General features: G+C 35.1%; 5 protein-coding genes across 7 annotated transcripts in view; 2 read left to right on the top strand and 3 right to left on the bottom strand.

The window, feature by feature from the left end:
- LOC106757211 (probable U6 snRNA-associated Sm-like protein LSm4) overlaps window positions 1-1,483 on the bottom strand; it is an 8,580-nt gene extending 7,097 nt beyond the window's left edge. For 2 of the 3 annotated variants that reach the window (XM_022779327.1, XM_022779326.1), the window contains exons 1-4: window positions 1,318-1,483; window positions 1,071-1,112; window positions 821-919; window positions 659-736 (exon numbers count right to left, since the gene is read on the bottom strand). In XM_022779327.1, the coding sequence (XP_022635048.1) occupies window positions 659-736; window positions 821-919; window positions 1,071-1,112; window positions 1,318-1,320 (222 nt within the window). In that variant the 5' untranslated portion in view covers window positions 1,321-1,483. The other variant, XM_022779328.1, reaches the window with a different exon arrangement.
- A 1,182-nt stretch (window positions 1,484-2,665) lies between these two features.
- Window positions 2,666-6,763, bottom strand: LOC106756800 (thiamine pyrophosphokinase 2). Its single transcript, XM_014639390.2, has 6 exons — window positions 6,221-6,763; window positions 6,039-6,135; window positions 4,895-4,967; window positions 3,804-3,905; window positions 3,311-3,560; window positions 2,666-3,053 (listed from the first exon to the last, which is right to left on the bottom strand). Exons 1-6 carry the CDS (start codon window positions 6,357-6,359, stop codon window positions 2,935-2,937), a joined length of 780 nt encoding a protein of 259 aa, XP_014494876.1. The 5' UTR covers window positions 6,360-6,763; the 3' UTR covers window positions 2,666-2,934.
- A 1,547-nt stretch (window positions 6,764-8,310) lies between these two features.
- Window positions 8,311-10,021, top strand: LOC106757447 (xyloglucan 6-xylosyltransferase 2). Its single transcript, XM_022779325.1, has one exon. The coding sequence runs from the start codon at window positions 8,454-8,456 to the stop codon at window positions 9,795-9,797; it is 1,344 nt and encodes a 447-aa protein (XP_022635046.1). The 5' UTR covers window positions 8,311-8,453; the 3' UTR covers window positions 9,798-10,021.
- Window positions 10,022-11,722: 1,701 nt separating this feature from the next.
- On the bottom strand, window positions 11,723-12,690 carry LOC106757493 (translocator protein homolog). Its single transcript, XM_014640165.2, has 2 exons — window positions 12,058-12,690; window positions 11,723-11,873 (listed from the first exon to the last, which is right to left on the bottom strand). Exons 1-2 carry the CDS (start codon window positions 12,688-12,690, stop codon window positions 11,832-11,834), a joined length of 675 nt encoding a protein of 224 aa, XP_014495651.2. The 3' UTR covers window positions 11,723-11,831.
- Window positions 12,691-13,432: 742 nt separating this feature from the next.
- Window positions 13,433-18,533, top strand: LOC106758012 (dol-P-Man:Man(5)GlcNAc(2)-PP-Dol alpha-1,3-mannosyltransferase). Its single transcript, XM_014640895.2, has 12 exons — window positions 13,433-13,920; window positions 14,001-14,173; window positions 14,263-14,331; window positions 14,407-14,564; window positions 14,646-14,712; window positions 14,817-14,870; window positions 15,116-15,204; window positions 16,102-16,218; window positions 17,095-17,234; window positions 17,319-17,397; window positions 17,939-17,995; window positions 18,078-18,533. The coding sequence occupies exons 1-12, from the start codon at window positions 13,740-13,742 to the stop codon at window positions 18,244-18,246; spliced, it is 1,353 nt and encodes a 450-aa protein (XP_014496381.1). The 5' UTR covers window positions 13,433-13,739; the 3' UTR covers window positions 18,247-18,533.
- Window positions 18,534-18,717: the final 184 nt, after the last annotated feature.

Raw genomic sequence — 18,717 nt, 5'->3', positions numbered from 1 at the left:
AGGATTCCAAACAAGGTACGTTCTCTGAATTCACTCAATCACAGTTTATACAGCATATCGCTCCTCTCATTAATTCTCTCACACAGAGAATTCTCAATACACGCCTAACTTGAGCGTCGGAGTATCTTTTCAGGTACCTCCCCCCCCCGTCAAAGCTAGGAGACCATCGGACGGCTGAAGTCAACGAGAAGACGTACGGTCAGAAATTACGAAAAGCGGACGGAAACACAGAAGAGCACGTCATCGAGGTTAGTACTTCGGTCCCAGTAAATTTACACCGTAACACAAGGTAACAACTCCACAATTGTCAAAGCTTCACTTTCTTCTCGACCCATTTTCCAAAAGTTTCTTTTTCACAATTGGACAGTCTGGGAGAGCAAATCTCGGTCTTAAGGTGATTAGTTCGCTATATTCAAGTTATATTCGGGTCTCAGTACCCAGTGAGACCCATTTAGAATAAGAAACCCTAGTTTTTGTTTCATCTACTTGATGAGAACCACTACCCGTAATAATAGGGTGGATAATAACTAAAGGAGGATAACATACACTGAATATAAATATAAACACTAAAGGAGGATAACATACATTGAATGTTTCTAGCTTAAGCATCTCTTTAGCTTTTGCTGGAATAATAATAAAGAAAATCTCTGCTACACACCTCATCGGGAACACGAAGGTACTTGATTGTGTTGCCTCGTATGTAGCATTCAGGCATCCTCCAAAATCTATCTCCATCCTACATTGCCAGTTTCAATCAAAATCTATGAACAAACATTTCCACCTAAGTCAAATTACAAGGGATCGACAAAAACAACATTACTTTAGACGTGCAAATGACTTCTCGGAGATGGATGTTCATCCATGTATCGCAATTAACCAAATGGCCGTTATAAGTCTCTCCATTTTTCAGTTCTACCAACTGTTACACAGTCATAACATCAACATCATCATAATAAACATCATATCATAATAATAAAAACAATAGAAATCAAACGAAACATAATCATCATCATAATGAGGAACCACTTGGTACAAAAAAAAAAACGAAATATAATGAACAAGTGAGTTACCATTGGGTGGCCTTGGGCAGTTTTGAGAAGGGAGAGAGGAAGCTGCAAGGAGTTTACACAAAATGGGGGTAAAAAGGTCAAATCATATACAGTATAATGTAAGGTTAAATAACAGTAATGGTTACCCTAGAGCTTCAGATTATACGAAGAGTTGGGGGATGTTCAATCCTAGTGAGCTTTGTTTCCAATTTAAAATGTTAAAGTTAGCGCTTTCAAAGAACTGGGTTGGAGAAACTGAGGTGCTTACCATGTCGTTGATGAGAAGTGTGGTGGATGATTAAAACTGTGCGTTCTAAGAAAAACGAGGGCGGAAGAGAATACAAGAGAGAAAGGAAAGAACACACACACTCTCTACAAAACGTGTTCAATCGTTTTGTCCAAAGGGAGACTGTATTTGACCAAGCTAACAAAATTGGGGAAGATTTATCAAAGTATATTTGAGTACAGAATCATACTATCAAATTTTTTTTTGTTAAGTTTATTACTTAAGTTATTAAATAAATTCATTTTGATTGAAAAAATATTATGTGTAATACGAATTTACATACTTAATTTACTTATTATTCTTTAAAGCAAAATAAGATGAAAAATAATCCTGTGCGTATCAATATTGAGCATATGGTATACCTTTTTCTAAAGATTATTTTTTCAATTTTTGAATATGTACTAAAATAAATAATTTTTATTTTAAGAAAACACAAGGAAGAGTTTAATTTTAATACATCACCACATTAAATATATTTTATGTAATCAACCATTTAAAAATTACTATATATATATAACTATTATAAAATTAAAAAAAATTAATTTTCTGTTAATCACTGATTGGACAACAATGAAAAACCTTTATAGAAATTCACAGTTTTATTCGTTACTTTGAGAATACTGAGCAACATTGGACTCTAGTGAAGAAACTTAAAATACATTTTAAAATCTTTCAAAGTATTTAAGAATTAGCAAACATTTATTAGGACTGCACTTTTGTCAAAATCACAGTACCAGTATTTTCTTTGATATATTAAAATGTTTAGTCTTTCTTCAAAAGTAAATATTTAGTTAACATTTATTTTTAAAATTGCCACATTTACTTGTGTTTCATGTTTCGTAACAAATAGCATGATTGTTAATAAAAATACTGTTATCATAATATTATCTACTAATCACATACACTGAATTCAAACTCATCTCCCATCTATGTTATGATAAATCATTGTATGATCTAGAATTTGAACATCATCTAAATATTATTCTATGATTAATTTACGGTAATATTTATAATTATTATTATTAATTATGAAATAATTTTAAATCAATAAAAAGATATTCAAATATTATTAAAAATATATTATTTAAATATTATTATCCATCTAAAAATACATACTGAACTTTTATTAACTTTTAAAATAATAAAAGCAACCTAAGAACTCCATTGACGTGTAATGAACACAAATCATACAATAACTTCTATTAAGCAGTTCAGAGTGCCAATTAACAGTCTGTTTAAGTATTTGAATAGACCGTAAGCAATAGTATAAACAGTATTTTTTTCTCTATCAATATTTACCATCTTTTTCTGCTGTTTCATTTACGGATAATAAATCAACATACAATGTTACCATACAACTGAACCAACGAATGTAGGTAACCTCTTTGAAAACTGAATTTCCAAGCATAGTCACTAGGAATAGAAGTTCCTACATTAAAGAATAATTCCCTATTTCCCTTATGTCCTCCCGTAATTCACACAGTAAGTTGAAAGAATGAAACATAAAGAAAGGTCAGCTGAAGCTGTGACCTTTAATAGAATAGGACCATGTTAATACGTATGATCTGAAAAATCACTGCACTAAGCAACATATAAAACCTAAAGCTTCTTGATAGAAATAGTCCAAAGAAGATCTGAATCAGACTGTACTGTAACTATTTCTCCTTTTACAATATTCGACGTGCTTATTAAACCTCCAAATCTCATTGCCGTCTCCTCTGAGATAAACAAAATAAAAAGTTCATCATCAGATGACATTTATAAACAATATCAGAATTGGGTGATTGAAAAAGGAAATGGAAGTTTAAGATTTTTATTATAAGAAATATTGATAGCTCCATCCCATTAAAGCATCATATTCACTATGTTACCATCCTACTCAAGCAGGGACTCAGGAAGTACAGTTTCATTACAGACTAACATATTTACAGTAATCACCTAACATTATTATTAAAGAACTAAAAGCATTACTTACTGAGGTCCCATTTGAGTCCTGTGGTTGTAGAGCTTCCAGACGGCACCCCAATTGGAATGAGTCCACAATGGGGACCCTCAACAGAAGATTGAATAAAGATTTTATGATACCGATTCTTTGGAAGAAGATGAATGAGGCAATCATCAGATAGAAGGATAATCCGTGTGTTGGGAAATCGACACAGAACATTAATATTTCCAATCTCATGGTCGAATCTCCCACCAAGTGCTCCAGCAACTAGAATGCATTGCTGCCATTGCATTAAGATGAAAGGTGAAAGAGTGATCGCCAAGTTGAGTTGATTTCAGCAGTACAACAAAATACACATAGCATGATACAATTCCTTACTGCCAAAAGGGAATTAGAGCAGACATGGCACAAGACTTGTTCATTTCAATTATTCCAAAATTATATTAGTCCATGAGTTCAATCCCCAGTGAGGCTGAAATTAGAAAATCAGAAAATAAATAACATAACCAAGTATTCAACTCACCTCTGATCCATCAATCTTTGGGGTGAGGTCACGTATGTATGTGACACATTTGTGTAAATCTGTGGTGTCCTGATCATGCGACTCATCAATTATCTCAGTTCCCTGCAGGAAGAAAACTAGCATAAGACCCTTGCCATGATTTATACAAGATTTAAGATGTAAATATATCAGTAACACAGGAATAAAAAATGGCACTTCGGTGTGAACAATAAAGTTGCCTTTTGAATTCATTTTCTCTATTGCTTGCACAAGTGCAAGGTTAGTCGCAAGAAAAAAATTTGGTCCTCGAAGTAGCATTTTAACATCCTCCAGTTAGTCCTGCTGTTAATGAAACTATTTTGAAGTTCTTTAAATGCTGCTAGATTGGACTGTTTAAAACATGTGTAGAACTTGTCCCTTTGTTTCAGGCGTGTATCTATTTGATCCCTCTTAAAAAAAACATCCGTTTTATCCTTTAGAATTAGAAGCAACACATAACATTCGTGTCCTAAACTTGTAATATTTTGTCTCATGAAAACAAGATTTTTTATTTTATTTTATTTTCCTATTATCAATTATTTAACAAGAGATACATATCAGTAAATATCTTGAAAAGCAATTAATTCCAGTAATTGTTAAGAATGCAAATTTTAGTTGTCGAAGGTCACAATTCGGACTATTAAAAACAAAATAACTGTGTACGACAAAGGGATGACCCTGAAATATTGTAGAAAGTAAAGTGAACATGTAACTTTGATTCTTCAGCAAACTAGTCTATTGTCATTATGATAATTTTTTAACTCTACTTTTATGCGAATTTTACTCTCACTATACCAGACATTGTCTGCGTTCTGTGATTGGAATTTGAGATGGTAAATTTGGGACTAAGAATTATTGTAACGATTATTTATTAACGTTTAAAACCGTCCAGCCTTATAATTAAGGGACTTCGAAACAGTTCCATTACCAGACTGAACAACAAGATAAATGTCACAACTTTGGGGACCACTTATTATATTTTTAATACTTTAGGGACTAAGTAGGACGAAATTGATGACTGACTGCACAAAAAACCATAACCATGTATATTACATAGGTAAAGAGGGAAATACCAGTTTTGCATAGAAATCAAGTACTTCTTTCCGTATTGAATCCATGTCTCCTTTAATTGCATCAGGCTTGTACCTTAAAGAAACCTAGCAAGTTAGACAAAAGGAAATCTGCAAACATATACTGAAGATGCCAAAACATGCTACCAGAAATTAACAATAGCAAAAACACTGACAATAGTACTCAAAACAATAAATGTGACACGGTTTGTAGTCTAACCAAGTCCTCCAACAATTATACTGCATAGACTAGAAACGGAAATAAAGATCGTTAGGAGAGCTTACACCATTGACATCAATCCGAGATGCACAAATGTACAAAGAAACATGCTATAAGAAAAGTTAGATCAATTAAGCGGAAGATATCGTTGACTACCACTCAGAAGAAGGATGACTTCTCACAAATACCCCATGATAATTCCAGCCAGATACGTATAAGTGAAAATAAAAATAAGGAAATATATCATGGTAGAATATCTTTAATCTCTAATAAGATAACATCAAATGCCATACACGGGAATTCCAAGACAAGCAGAAACAAACAAGGCACTGGTAAGCACTATCTGTCACCCAGGACCAGAGGTAAGAGTGACATAACATTGTTTGAGCAGATTCATCATGATCAATCATAATGATGGGAACATGGACTGATTTATTTAGTACAAAGGCAAAAAAGGATTAACAGAATCTAATTGATGTAGCCTGCACGAACTCACAAAATCCTATGTGGCTATCTCATTTTCCGATCCACTCAGTCTCACTGAAAGCCACTAAGAACTTTAAGAAACCCAGCCCCACCACAAATACGTAATAGAAGTAAAGAAAATCACATCAGCTTGAAACTTTCAAGAAAGACATCGAACTCAGAAATCACAAGCGTTAAGAAATTCCCATCATGTAAAAGAAGAAAAAAAAAAACATCATTTCATTACAAGAACCAGCCTTTTGTGAACTTGTCATGGACCACTGAATGAGAGAGCTCAAAAGTGATGATAGGAAAGTCAGAACTTTTCATTCAGCACCCCAATTGCGAGAAACACCACAACCACAAGCAAAAAGTCACGCAAATGGAACTAAGCTAAAGAGAGAAACATAACCTTAGGAAAAAAAAAATCAAAATTTAAAATTTAAATGAAAAAATAGGAACCTGGAGCGAACATGGGAAGGTTGTTGATGCGGGAAGAAAAGAGGCATTTCATCATACACCCTATTGGCACCTCCATCGGCGCACACTCGCACATGAGCTGCACCCATCAATGCATGAATCAACAATCATCATAATAAAGAAAGGAAAAAAAAAAAACAGATGAAAGGGTGCAGGGAGAATACCGTGGTCCCAGAGCAGAGGAGCAAATCTCGGAAGACTCTGATTGAGAATAACGAGAGCGTAGTTCAGAGAAAGAGAACACGCGGCGTTGGGGTTCTCCGGCGAAAGAAGAAAACTGGAACAATGACACATCAAATCCATATTTTTTCACAAGATGCTTCTTTTGGGAGGCGAGATGTCTGTTATGCTCCCAAACTTTTCCTGACGCTATACACCCCACTTTAGTATTCCGTTTTTTGTTTCAATAACGATGGTGATAATATTATATTGATGCACTTGCTTCTTCTCCTTTATTCAATCATTCGCTGCTTTCTATTCCCATTCAATGTGCTTGGATCTGATAAAATAAAATCCCAACTGTAACCAAACTCTAATAAACCTCATCTGTCATATACGCGCGATGAAATTACAGTTACAACCCCAGCAATTGGATTCGATTCGATTCAATTTTGGTGTGCAGTGGAACAAACGTGGGAACGCGATTACCATACGCGAAAGTTCCAGTTTTGTGCCACATGCCAATTTTCATCCTTTCATACTTCCACGTCTTTTCAGTCAATGCTTCCTATACAAATTTATCAGTTCATATTTTGGGTAATTATTCTGTCAAATTATTTACCTTTTTTATACACATTCTTTCAAGAATTCACTTTAATATCTTTCCCAATCAGTTCCAGATATTTTCTTTTAACTTTTCCTTTTATTTTAGACTTAAATACATTTTTGCTCTTTTCTGTTTATTCCTATTTTTTTTAAAGTATTACAAAAATAAACTATACCGATATTAAAAAAATAATAATAACAATAACCAAAAGTTAATATTGTCTGTAATAAGTTTATTGAAATTAAATAAGATTTCCTCTTGTGGAAAATTTTGTGTAAAAATTCAAGCAAGTAAATTTTCTAAAATTCTATTTTATGGACGCCGTCTTTTTATTTACGTTGACTCTCCTTTGTTTTTTTTTAAAAAAAAAGGTTATTTTCATCTAAATTATTTTTTATGTGTATCGTGGAAAAAAAAAAAGTTAACGTAGTTTCTACGGAATTCTAAAAGAAAGGGAAAATAAAGACAAATCCTTTTGTAAATTAATAGTATAGTATTGTTTTAGATTCGAGAATAATAGCTTGAGCAATAAATAAATAAATGTAGCACACAGGCATTTCTTTTGCTTCATCTTGAAGATACCATTGTTCTTCTTCACCATCGTGGTTATTTCACTCGAAGAGTTAATATAAATAAAAAATATCTTTCATGGTGTATCATTGTTTTTCGTGTTTAAAACAAAAATAAATCCAGACAATATTCAAGATTATTTGCTATAATTAATAGGAGGATGATAACAAATTCGAATTTTGACTTTTCACAATAACAGTATATTTTATAATACAAATAAATAAATATATATATATATATATATATATCAATAAAAATGATAAATTATTAAAAAAATAGATAAAAATGCAATAGAAACATCTTTAATTTTTAATATTTTTAATTAAGTTTAAATTTTATTTTAGTTAAAACTCCATTCAGTGAAGGTGTTATGCAGCTGTAAAAAGAAAGATGAATTTTAATTGTCTTAATTTTTATTTAGGTTATGTTATGATTAATAACACACATCACGAAGAAATGTTTTAGTTACTCGATTAGATCCACCGTAACAAAAATTTATAAAAAAAATAATTATTACACAATTTTATAATTTTATTCGATAATTAAAAGTTTTATTGCGTCACACTCGTAGGCAAGTTAAATTTTAATTTTATCTATAATCATCGTCCTTAAAAAAACTAATAAAGTATTGTTGTCTTAGGTTTCGATTTATTTAAGGCCTCTTGTGAAATCCAATTTACGAAATTGCCTCAGCAAAGAAAAAACAGTCACGTCTTTTTTTTCTATAATGTTATTTAATATTGAGAAATATTGATTTTTACCATAGTTACTTTTTAATTTGAATAATAATGGACATGGAAAATATTTTCAATCATTAGATTTTAAAAAATAATTATTGTTCTTCAAAAAGAGAATATGCCGCCTTTATCTAACTAAAGGTTGTATTTTCTTCCTTCCTTTGTTTATTTATTTATTTATTATTGACTTGTCCTGAGGTTACGGGTTTCTGGATTCACCACAACAATTGCGGTAACGATGATCCGAAATTGGTGTGTCCATATCTGTTTCAGGATTTCAATTTGCATTCATTTTCCGTTCTGAATTTATCTTTTTGCATTAACATGTTAGAAAAGTGTTTGGGAGCTCAAAGGGCGCGAAGATTCCAGAGAGCTCTCAGGCATTGCAAGGTCACCATCCTCTGCCTGCTCCTCACCATCGTTGTCCTGCGCGGCACCATCGGTGCTGGAAAATTCGGCACGCCGGAGCAGGACTTCATCGACATTCGCAACCGTTTCTACTCCCGCAAGCTCCCTGAGAATTACCGCCACCTCGGTGAGCTTCAATCCACGACGTCCAACGATTCCAATTCCACCACCGACTACAATGCCTTTGACATCAACACCATATTGGTCGACGAACCAGAAGACGTGAACCGCGAGAAATTGAATCCGGAAGAGCCGTATCGTCTCGGCCCCAAAATATCGACCTGGGACGAGCAACGATCTCGCTGGCTTCGCAATAACCCCAATTTATCTAATTTCGTTCTGCCCAACAAGCCTCGTGTGCTTCTGGTAACTGGGTCATCGCCGAAACCCTGCGAGAATCCCGTTGGGGATCATTACTTGTTGAAGTCAATTAAGAACAAAATTGACTATTGTCGTTTGCATGGGATTGAGGTGTTTTACAACATGGCTCTCCTTGACGCTGAGATGGCAGGGTTCTGGACCAAGCTTCCTTTGATTCGGAAGCTTCTTTTGTCTCACCCTGAGGTGGAGTTTATATGGTGGATGGATAGTGATGCCATGTTCACGGACATGGCGTTTGAGGTGCCGTGGGAGAGGTATAAAGACCATAACTTGGTGATGCATGGATGGGATGAAATGGTTTATGATGAGAAGAATTGGATTGGGCTGAACACTGGGAGTTTTCTGCTGAGAAATTGTCAGTGGTCTTTGGATATTCTCGATGCTTGGGCTCCAATGGGGCCTAAAGGGAGGGTTAGGGATGAGGCTGGGAAAGTGCTGACGCGTGAGCTCAAGGATAGACCTGTTTTCGAAGCTGATGATCAATCTGCCATGGTTTATCTGCTGGCTAAGGATAGGGAGAAATGGGGTGATAAAGTTTATCTTGAGAACGATTATTACTTGCATGGTTATTGGGGGATTTTGGTTGATAAGTACGAGGAAATGATTGAGAATTACCATCCTGGTCTCGGGGATCATAGGTGGCCATTGGTGACTCATTTTGTGGGGTGCAAGCCTTGTGGGAAGTTTGGGGATTACCCTGTTGAAAGGTGCTTGAAGCAGATGGATAGGGCCTTCAATTTTGGAGATAATCAGATTTTGCAGATTTATGGATTTACGCATAAGTCTTTGGCTAGTAAAGAAGTTAAGAGAATACGGGAGGAGACTAGCAATCCCCTTGAAGACAAGGATGAACTTGGGTTGCTTCATCCAAACATTTAAAACAGTTGATGTATCATCTTCTAGGTCAGTTTCGCTCTTTTTGTAAGGTTAAATACTCAGAAAACTCGTCATCAGGGTGCTTGTTAGTGCAAAAATCCGATACTCTTTCTGTATGACCGATATTTTCTATGCACCACCCCTACTTAATAGGTAAATTTATCATTATCTTATAAAACTAAAATCAGCCATTTGTTACAGGAAATAAAGTTCAACAACTCAATCAACATTCAAAGCTCGAATGTTATTCTTAATTAACCAGTTCGATCAAAGACAAATAACGATGGCCAAAAGTTTATATTTTTAGAAGCATACACCAAACTCCTTCACTTAAACTCATTTACTCTCTTAATTCGTACTCTAATATGAAATTTTTTTATTGACGTCATCGACTAACCCTAAAAGAAATAGAGACACCACTAATCTTGATAATTAAAATGTAAATGTCAAAATTTAGTTTACGTTTTTGTTTTTAAAGTTGTAATTTTTAAGATATTATAAATAAATTTATTGTCTGTAATAAGTTTATTTAAATTAAATAAGATTTTTCTCTTGTGGAAAATTCTACGTAAAAATTCAAGCAACTCAATATTTTAAAATGCTATTTTATGGATGCCGCTTTTTTTACTTACGTTGACTCTTTATTTAAAAGAAAAGTTATTTTCATCTAATTTATTTTTTTGTGCGTGCAGCAGCTAGACTCTTCAGTCTAGTGGCAAAAGAAAGTTAACATAGTTTCTACGAAATTCTGAAAAAAAGGGAGAATGAAGACAAATCCTTTGTAAATTAATAGTAGAGTTATATCTGAGAATCTGGTGGTACAACTAGTGGTCTCATTCTCCACTGTTACAGTAAATATGGTCAGTCTGAAATGATCAAACAAATAAGGACTACGCAAAATCTGGGATAGTGAATGGACTCACCGCCCATACACATTTACAAGGTTACTTGTGATTTATGACAAATTCCAGATTTAGAGGTAGGAAAAATAATATTTTTTCTGCATCATTACTGAATATTGCATTCTGCCTGTGTGTTAATTATGATCTAATCTGTATGTGTTATAATCATGTGCTTTTTCTGACTCATTTTTTTAGCTTTTACAACATTAATTATGAAAATTGTTTGCGACCTAAGTACCTAACAGACATTAATTATGAAAATTGTTTGCGACGTAAGTACCTAACAGGGGCTGTAACTCTGACTGGGACTGAGAATGCGAAATTCTGTCATGTTTCTTCTTTTTAGAAACTGTTTCATAAGATATCATTCTCGTTCTCTCAATTGTAGACATTCAATGAAATTTGGTAGAAATCTTTAAAATATTCTTGAGACAAGGCATCTGCTACAAAACCAAGAACTCGGTAATGAAGGCGTGCAAGTTTCTTGGAAAAGTTCCATTTTATCATTTGATTTGCATTATCATTAGTATTAACTTTGTGCCTTGACAAAGGCAAGGCCAGCAGGTAACCTAAGTGAGAAATCAGGTTCAATTGTTACATGAATGAAATTCTAGGCCAAACTAGATCCAAAGTTGCTTTGTTACTATTATTTATATGAAATAACACTTTACAACCATCTACTTCCCTCAATGCCCTTGATCAAATATCATATTCATCTGTTTATAAGTTTTTATTTTAAGGATTCGTTCATCATGTTCCAGTAGGCGCAGCTTATGGTACTCTGAACTATGAACAAAGCAATTTTAGTATCTGATGGATCAAATCATGCCATCTTGCTTATCAGCGAAGTAGCTAATTCGTATACGTGTGTAAGAATTGTAGACATATGTTTTTACCTCTGGAATAAGGTTACAGACGGGACAAAATACATGCGTATACGTTCTAAATCCCATCATTTTTTTTCTTGATTTTGCAAAATATCTTTAAGCTTAAATGTTAGAGATGATAGCGTAGGTTGGTCTTGGATAGAAAGTAAAGAAATTTGTATATGTAGACATCCCTCGAAACTTGAGTTGGAGAAACGTTAAGTTTTGAAAAAGCAAAACGACAAATTTACAAATTTAGCACACAACAATCACATTCGAACAACATAAAAGAGCACAAATCGTCGTCCAACCTGAAAAAAAGAAAAAAGATAGGAAAATGTTATTTACAACACGCATGTCCAGTAGGCGATTCAGGAGACTGTTTACAGAACAATTCTACGTAACACTGTTCAAGGCTTCATCTTCATTGATAATAGTAGTAAGGTATATACATATGCATATATGAGTTCAGACAAAAAGGAGCTTAAGATTTACAATAGATAGAAAAGCAACCCATGCCAGACAAGGCTTTATCAAATCAGCAGCAATGGGATTGACGGAGCGAAACACACGCATGCACCCGTACTGGCTCACGAATAACACTAAACAGAGCATCAGGCTGAGCCGTGTGGCCCCAGCAGCAAACACAAGGGGATCCCAGAGCACCGCGAAAAGGAGTTGAGTAAAGTAAAACAACAGAGCCATGGGGTTTCGGTGGAAACCTCCTTCTGCCCAGACCATCCAGGCGGCCAGACCCATCAAGAAGCTTATGGAGGGGCAGGTGAAGTGCAGGGCCCAGGAGGGTGGGAACCAGAAGGGCCTTCTGGTAGAGAGAGAATGATCACCGGCGATGGAGGAGCCTATGCATGCTGATAAGACGGTGAGAGAGAAAGGGAGGGTAACAGCTATGGCGAGTGACTTTAGGCCGCGTTTGGCCATCACCTTTCGTTTCTGGCGTTTGTCTCCGATCATCCCTTTGTCATTGGCGGCGGTGTCTGGATGCGGTGTGAGTCGATGTTTGAGGTTATTGGAAGCCATGGAAGAAGAGTGAGGAAGAAAGGAAGAGAACAGAGGGTTGGTGTTGGTGAAACATTTCTCGGTGCGTGATAGTTTTAAAGGAAAGGACATGGATTCTGTGGTAGAGTGACACGTGGATAGATTTGATGGAGTGGATGCAGAGGTTTGGGCGCGTGTGCATGAGAGAGAAAATGTGTGGATCTCTCTGCATATGTGGAAGCACTCCCAAAGTACACGTGCTCATCACAGAAAGGAACTGACTTCAGAAGCAGCTTCTATTTTACACCTGTCTATCTCAATTGCTTTTGCCGACATACCTTCCTCATACATAGTAAACAATATCTCAATTGCTATACACCAATGTTATTTAATTCAGTGTTCTCTTTATTGGAAGAAGCTATCATTCCGTGTTCTTCTTATTTTTTTAAGAAATAAATTTCAACAAATACTGAAAACAACATATCAAATGATTAAACTTTAAAAAAAAATAAAAAATTATAATACATTAAATAACTAAACTTAAAAAGAAAAATTAGAACACCACAAATAACAAAAACATAACACATCAAATTAAAAAAAAAAAAACTCAACAGGATTTCCAAGAAATCCAATGCTTAATAAATCTGTTTGTTTGTCGGACTTTAATGACAATTTCTAGAATCTAAATTTCGAAATTAGGTACATGAACGGAAAATTATAATAATGGCCAAATCTGTCTGATTTTCATAAGGAAAACTTGAAAAATAATGGTGTAAATGAAGAAGAACAGTAAATACATATCTTTTTATTTAAAAGAATGAACGAAGACGAAATCTGAAGACAAAATTTGTTGAAGAAGAAGAAGATCGTTAAAGGAAAAAAAAAAAAGACTGAAAAAAAAAACGTCCTTAAAGAGTTTGTCTCATGAAAATGAATTGGAGTGCTGGGAGAAGTAAATATAGTAGCGGCAACAATAAATAAGACTGCTTCCATAATTAATTTAATAATTTTTATATATGATGTGGTTGCAGGAATAGAAAATGTGGGGTGCAAGAAGAAGCCCTTTTTGTTCTTTTTGGAGTGGAAAAATCCAGTGAGCCCATGAGATGAAGCCCAGAAATAAAAGTTAAGAGAGAAAGAGAAATTGAGGGCGTTGATCGTGGAAGAATAATAAAACGGAGATGGGTGGCAGAAGGTTGAAAAACAGAGAAACCATGGGCGTTGAATCGGTGGCGCCGTCGCCACCACCTCCGAGATCGGAAGGAAAAACCGCTTTGCTCCAAAACCCCAAGATACCCTTCGCACTGGCTCTTCTCTTCGCTGACACCCTCCTCGTCACTCTCATAATCTCATTTGTCCCTTGTAAGTTTCAGTTTCCACACCCTCCCCTTCAAAAGTGCAATTCATCGCAATTGATATACGAAGGCGTTTTATGCTTTCAGATACGAAGATAGATTGGGACGCTTACATGTCACAGGTTAGCGGGTTTCTCGAAGGGGAGAGAGACTTCCGCAACCTCAAAGGCGACACTGGTCCTCTCGTATACCCTGCTGGCTTTCTCTACATTTACTCTGCATTTCAGTATCTTACCCAAGGACAAGTTTACCCTGCTCAGGTCACTCATTCAAATTCTTCTATTTCTCATTCTACTTAATTTTCAATAAACCAAGTAATTCATCATGTCTTTCTCTTTTGTCATTGCAGATTCTGTTTGGTGTATTGTATATCGTTAACTTAGCAATCGTTCTCGCCGTCTATGTCAAAACAGATGTGGTAAGGATATAATTTTTCTCTGACTAATTGTTGATGTCCATCCTCACTGCATTTGGAAACTCAATTTTCTGTCAGGTTCCGTGGTGGGCCCTTTGCTTACTTTCTCTGTCCAAAAGAGTTCATTCCATCTTCGTGCTTCGTCTATTTAATGACTGTGTGGCCATGACACTTCTTCATGCTGCATTACTCTTACTTGTGCAACGAAGGTGGAATCTTGGGTTGATTGTGTTTAGGTAAATGCTCTCATGCTAGAGTTATGTTTTTTTTGCTGTAAGGATAAAATGTTTACGGAGCTTCTGGCAATTATCTGTTAGTGGAGCTGTTTCGGTAAAGATGAATGTGCTTCTTTATGCTCCACCTTTACTGCTCCTCATGCTGAAGGTACATATATACGTGCATATTTATATTCAGGGTATGTTGGCATCTTTTTTCTGTCTCCTTACATCGTAATGCTCATGTAGCTTGCTTTCTTCACGCACATGCAGGCTATGGATTTCATTGGCGTGTTATTGGCATTAGCTTGGGCAGCAGTTGTTCAGGTCCCTTGCATTTCATTTTCCTTTGTATATTTGTAATTTGTAAGACAATAATTGCACGCGTTGTTATTTACAGAGTGCATAAATTGGGTGTCTGATGGTTGGCTATTTTTTGTTTTAAAATAATCTTTCCGTATTAGCAGGTGAGTTTCTCTTCTCGGGCCTCAAGCTTGTTTGATTCTCTAGAGTGTGCAATGTCCAATTTTGGTAAGGCCAGTTAACTCTAGTATGGTTAACTTCTGCCATAGATATTACTGGGGCTTCCTTTCCTGGTTTCATATCCAGTTGCGTACATATCGAGCGCCTTCAATCTCGGCCGTGTCTTCATCCATTTCTGGTACCTATTTTTCAAGTGTGCCCTTTATGTTTGGTTGATATGATAACCATGATTCCGAAAACAAATTTAGCTTTTAGTATAATCTGAAACCCTTTTTTCCTGCGGTCAAAGCGATGATGTGTGTAGACAGGTAATATTGTCGATAATAGTATCTAAAGTTTTATTTTCTGCAACGATCATCTGCCACATTCTGGCACTAAGAAACATAATTAGATAGGTGCGTTTTTAGATGCAATAATACATAAACTAATAAGCTGCTGAAGATATGGTATCTTATATTGGGGGTGATTAGATATGCTGCTTACGTTTTTCAGGTTGAACTTGTGACTACTGCCTAAAATATAATTCGTAAGGGTTAGATTGAGAAATAGAGCTGCTGATAAAATCTTTTTTATCATGCTGCATGCCTATGTCTATAACTTTGATATATTCATGTGATAATGCTTGCATTCATCCATGTCCTCATTTATATATTATTGTTCTTTATTTGTAAAGCGATTCACACAAAAAAAAAAATGTAAACGTTACACTAAAGCTTTCCTTAATGTTTTGTCCTAAGTGAAAAATCTGCTTCTATGTGAGCAACACACTGTACTCCCTTGTGAAAGCTTGGTTGGAAGCTAATTTAGCATCGTACTAAGAATAGGATTTTTCAGTTCTGGGTTTTGGTTAATGAGGAGTTTTGATTCCGGCTAATGGTATTACATGTACCATTTAGCTTAATTGGGACACGACCTGTTTCATTTGAATTTAAAGCTCAAAGGGGATCAGAGTAGTATACCGAAGTTGATGTATTCAGTTTGTAGTATCTTTAATTTTGAGAAACTGTATTTTGCCCTTTCTTATGTGGTCTCAGTTAGATGTTTCCTGATATATTATTTCAATTTATGTTATCAGGTCTGTTAACTTCAAATTCATCCCTGAGCCAGTATTTGTGTCCAAGGGATTTGCGGTCTTTTTGTTGGCTGCTCACCTCATATTACTTGCTTCATTTGCGCATTATAGTTGGTGCAAGTATGTATAAAGGTTTATTTTTCTTTTATTTTTTTCAATACAGAAAATGCTAGGAACCCCCTTCAACTATAGGTTAATTGCTGAAAAGCCCTCCTTGGTTTAAAACTCAGTAAGACTTCTTGAACTTCAAACTTACAGATGCTTTATGCACATACATGAGGGGTTCAGTTCATTCTAGCTGCAGAATCTTTTAAATTCAGGGAGGTGAGTTTTGAAGGTTTTTTGCTATTAACCTATATAGTAGGGGGTTGTATTTGTAATTTGGAAAAGAAAACTTAATATATCTTGTCAAGTCATAGATTTAATAAGTTCTTTTTCTTCTGTTTGACCAATAAATAATGAGAACCAGCAATCCTTTTTATTTTGTGGTACCAAATGTTGGACAGTGATGTGTCAACAAAATCATAAATAGGTGTCATAGTCTTGTAGAGATGAGAATGCTGTGTTGATGAGTATACTCACTACTAGAATAGATAAGATGATGCATAAATGAATTAGAGAGAAAGTAGGAGTAACTTTTATTCACGGGAAGATGGTAGGAATGTATCTAAGATGGTTTGGCCATGTTAGGAGATGATAGACTCAAATGAATAGAGTTTATTAGATAGAGGATAGCTGAAGATGGACTTGGATCTAAATGGCTTTGCCAACGACCTGGTATTTGACATTACACAATATCATTGTCTGATTATGAACTGGGTCTCATCTAGGGGGAAATGACTTGTGTTGTTATTGTTGTCATTAGTGGTGGTGGTGTGTGACCAGTGTATATTATTGTCTATACTGTGGACATCATAATTGGGATACATAAGAACTGTGATGTATACTTGGATTGAAATATTGATCATACATGTTGACTTATTTAGTTGCTTACAGACATGAAGGGGGACTTTGCAACTTTCTGCATTCCAGATATGTGTTTATGAGAATGAGGTTTGCGGTTTTCTTCTCTTCCTCTTTTTCTAAGAAGGTTGGCAAGAGCGGTTCATTATCCCTCCAGATCCTTAATAAAGAACGTTAGTGATCAGTCTCTTGTAGGATTTAAGAACATTTCTTCCCCTTTTTGTGATAAGTGATGCTAACTTTTTACTTTTGCTCAGATATTGTGACAACTATGTTTGTTGGGAACTTCATTGGCATTGTATGTGCTCGGTCATTGCATTATCAGTTCTATTCTTGGTAAGTCTTCTGGGTTTCTGTTAGTTAATCAACTACCACCTCTCTGCTTAATTTATTCTTACTCATCAAAATAGTTTAAAGAAAGGAAAACGAAAAAGCCACCTGCATAATTTAGTAAGATGATAAAAGATGCATCTATGACCTCTGAGCTCCGTGTTTCTATTATAGTGAGGACATTCTCATCTAGAAATACTTTTTCACCCATCTTCATCTGGTAGATGATTGTGTTATGTTTTGTTATTTTCTTTTGGTGAATGGACATTAGCTTTCGATTTAAATTTATTGGCCAGGTTTTCCTAATTTCCATCTGTGCGGATATTTCATTTAGTGCTGTCCTTCTTGTAGATATGTCATGGGTAAAATCCTCTTATTTATAAATGAACATATTTCTCTCTGAAATTATTTACCTTTTGTGTTCAATCTTCTCTAACAAATTTTGGTAGGCAGGTATCAATGCAAACCACAAAACAGTCGTTCGTGTTTGTGGTTTTGTATTCTAAAATAACCCCAGTGCTAATTCTCGCTATTTGTTATGGTACAGGTACTTCTATAGTTTACCATACTTGTTGTGGAGAACGCATTACCCAACTTTGTTGCGGTACGTTTGACCCATTTCCCATGGTTTTGTTTTGTATTGAATAAATAAATAATATATTTCTGTACTTGGCATCCACAAGCAGTTTGATTTTGTTCGTGGGAGTGGAGCTGTGCTGGAATATCTATCCTTCGAATAGTCTTTCTTCAGCATCACTTCTCTGTCTTCACTTAATTATTCTCTGGGGTTTGTGGTCTGCTCCACCTGAGTATCCTTATGAACAGTCCAAGCCATCCTCTGGGAAAAACAAATAGAAGTTCGAAGGTTCCTCTCCGTCTATTTTTGTGGTGGATAAAATGATCCTCCCTTATCACTGCTTCCCCTTTGATGTAGATGTTTGTGATGATGTATCTTGGAGCAGCCCAAGGACTACTAACTTGTGGATGTAAAACAGAGTATAGATATGCCCATGTTTTCATAAAATTTATTTTTCCAATTCCTTTGCTCACTACAAAACTAAAGTTTTGTACTTGCAAGTGATAGTGTATCTAAAATGGAATTATTGACCTTTAATAGCTTAAACGAATCGGTATCGAGGAAATCTTATATATATATATATTCGATAACTTGAATTAAGAAATGAAACATTTTCAGTGTTCGGTTGAGAACATTCTTCATCTTTGGTAGTTACATGTCTATACTATTTTTTTTTTTTAATTTAACAACTGTCTTTTTTAGTGTACATTTTTTATCCATTGTATCTTTATACTCATTAACCAATTTTT

Source organism: Vigna radiata, chromosome 3 (assembly GCF_000741045.1).
Source record: "Vigna radiata var. radiata cultivar VC1973A chromosome 3, Vradiata_ver6, whole genome shotgun sequence".
In the NCBI taxonomy this organism is placed as follows: Eukaryota; Viridiplantae; Streptophyta; class Magnoliopsida; order Fabales; family Fabaceae; genus Vigna; species Vigna radiata.
Note: the sequence above shows the minus strand (reverse complement) of the source record. Positions and strands in the feature narration are given on the sequence as shown.

What these genes read in the sequence shown, in the direction of transcription:
- LOC106756800 (XM_014639390.2), bottom strand. Translation starts at nt 6,359, where the DNA reads ATGGATTTGATGTGTCATTGTTCCAGTTTTCTTCTTTCGCCGGAGAAC. An exon ending in CCTTCCCATGTTCGCTCCAG is followed by an intron (nt 4,968 to 6,038) that starts GTTCCTATTTTT and finishes GGTTTCTTTAAG; the next exon opens with GTACAAGCCTGATGCAATTA. An exon ending in AGGACTCAAATGGGACCTCA is followed by an intron (nt 3,054 to 3,310) that starts GTAAGTAATGCT and finishes TGTTTATCTCAG; the next exon opens with AGGAGACGGCAATGAGATTT.
- LOC106757447 (XM_022779325.1), top strand. Translation starts at nt 8,454, where the DNA reads ATGTTAGAAAAGTGTTTGGGAGCTCAAAGGGCGCGAAGATTCCAGAGA.
- LOC106757493 (XM_014640165.2), bottom strand. Translation starts at nt 12,690, where the DNA reads ATGTCCTTTCCTTTAAAACTATCACGCACCGAGAAATGTTTCACCAAC. An exon ending in GGGTTGCTTTTCTATCTATT is followed by an intron (nt 11,874 to 12,057) that starts GTAAATCTTAAG and finishes TCTTTTTTTCAG; the next exon opens with GTTGGACGACGATTTGTGCT.
- LOC106758012 (XM_014640895.2), top strand. Translation starts at nt 13,740, where the DNA reads ATGGGTGGCAGAAGGTTGAAAAACAGAGAAACCATGGGCGTTGAATCG. An exon ending in GACAAGTTTACCCTGCTCAG is followed by an intron (nt 14,174 to 14,262) that starts GTCACTCATTCA and finishes TTGTCATTGCAG; the next exon opens with ATTCTGTTTGGTGTATTGTA. An exon ending in TACTGCTCCTCATGCTGAAG is followed by an intron (nt 14,713 to 14,816) that starts GTACATATATAC and finishes ACGCACATGCAG; the next exon opens with GCTATGGATTTCATTGGCGT.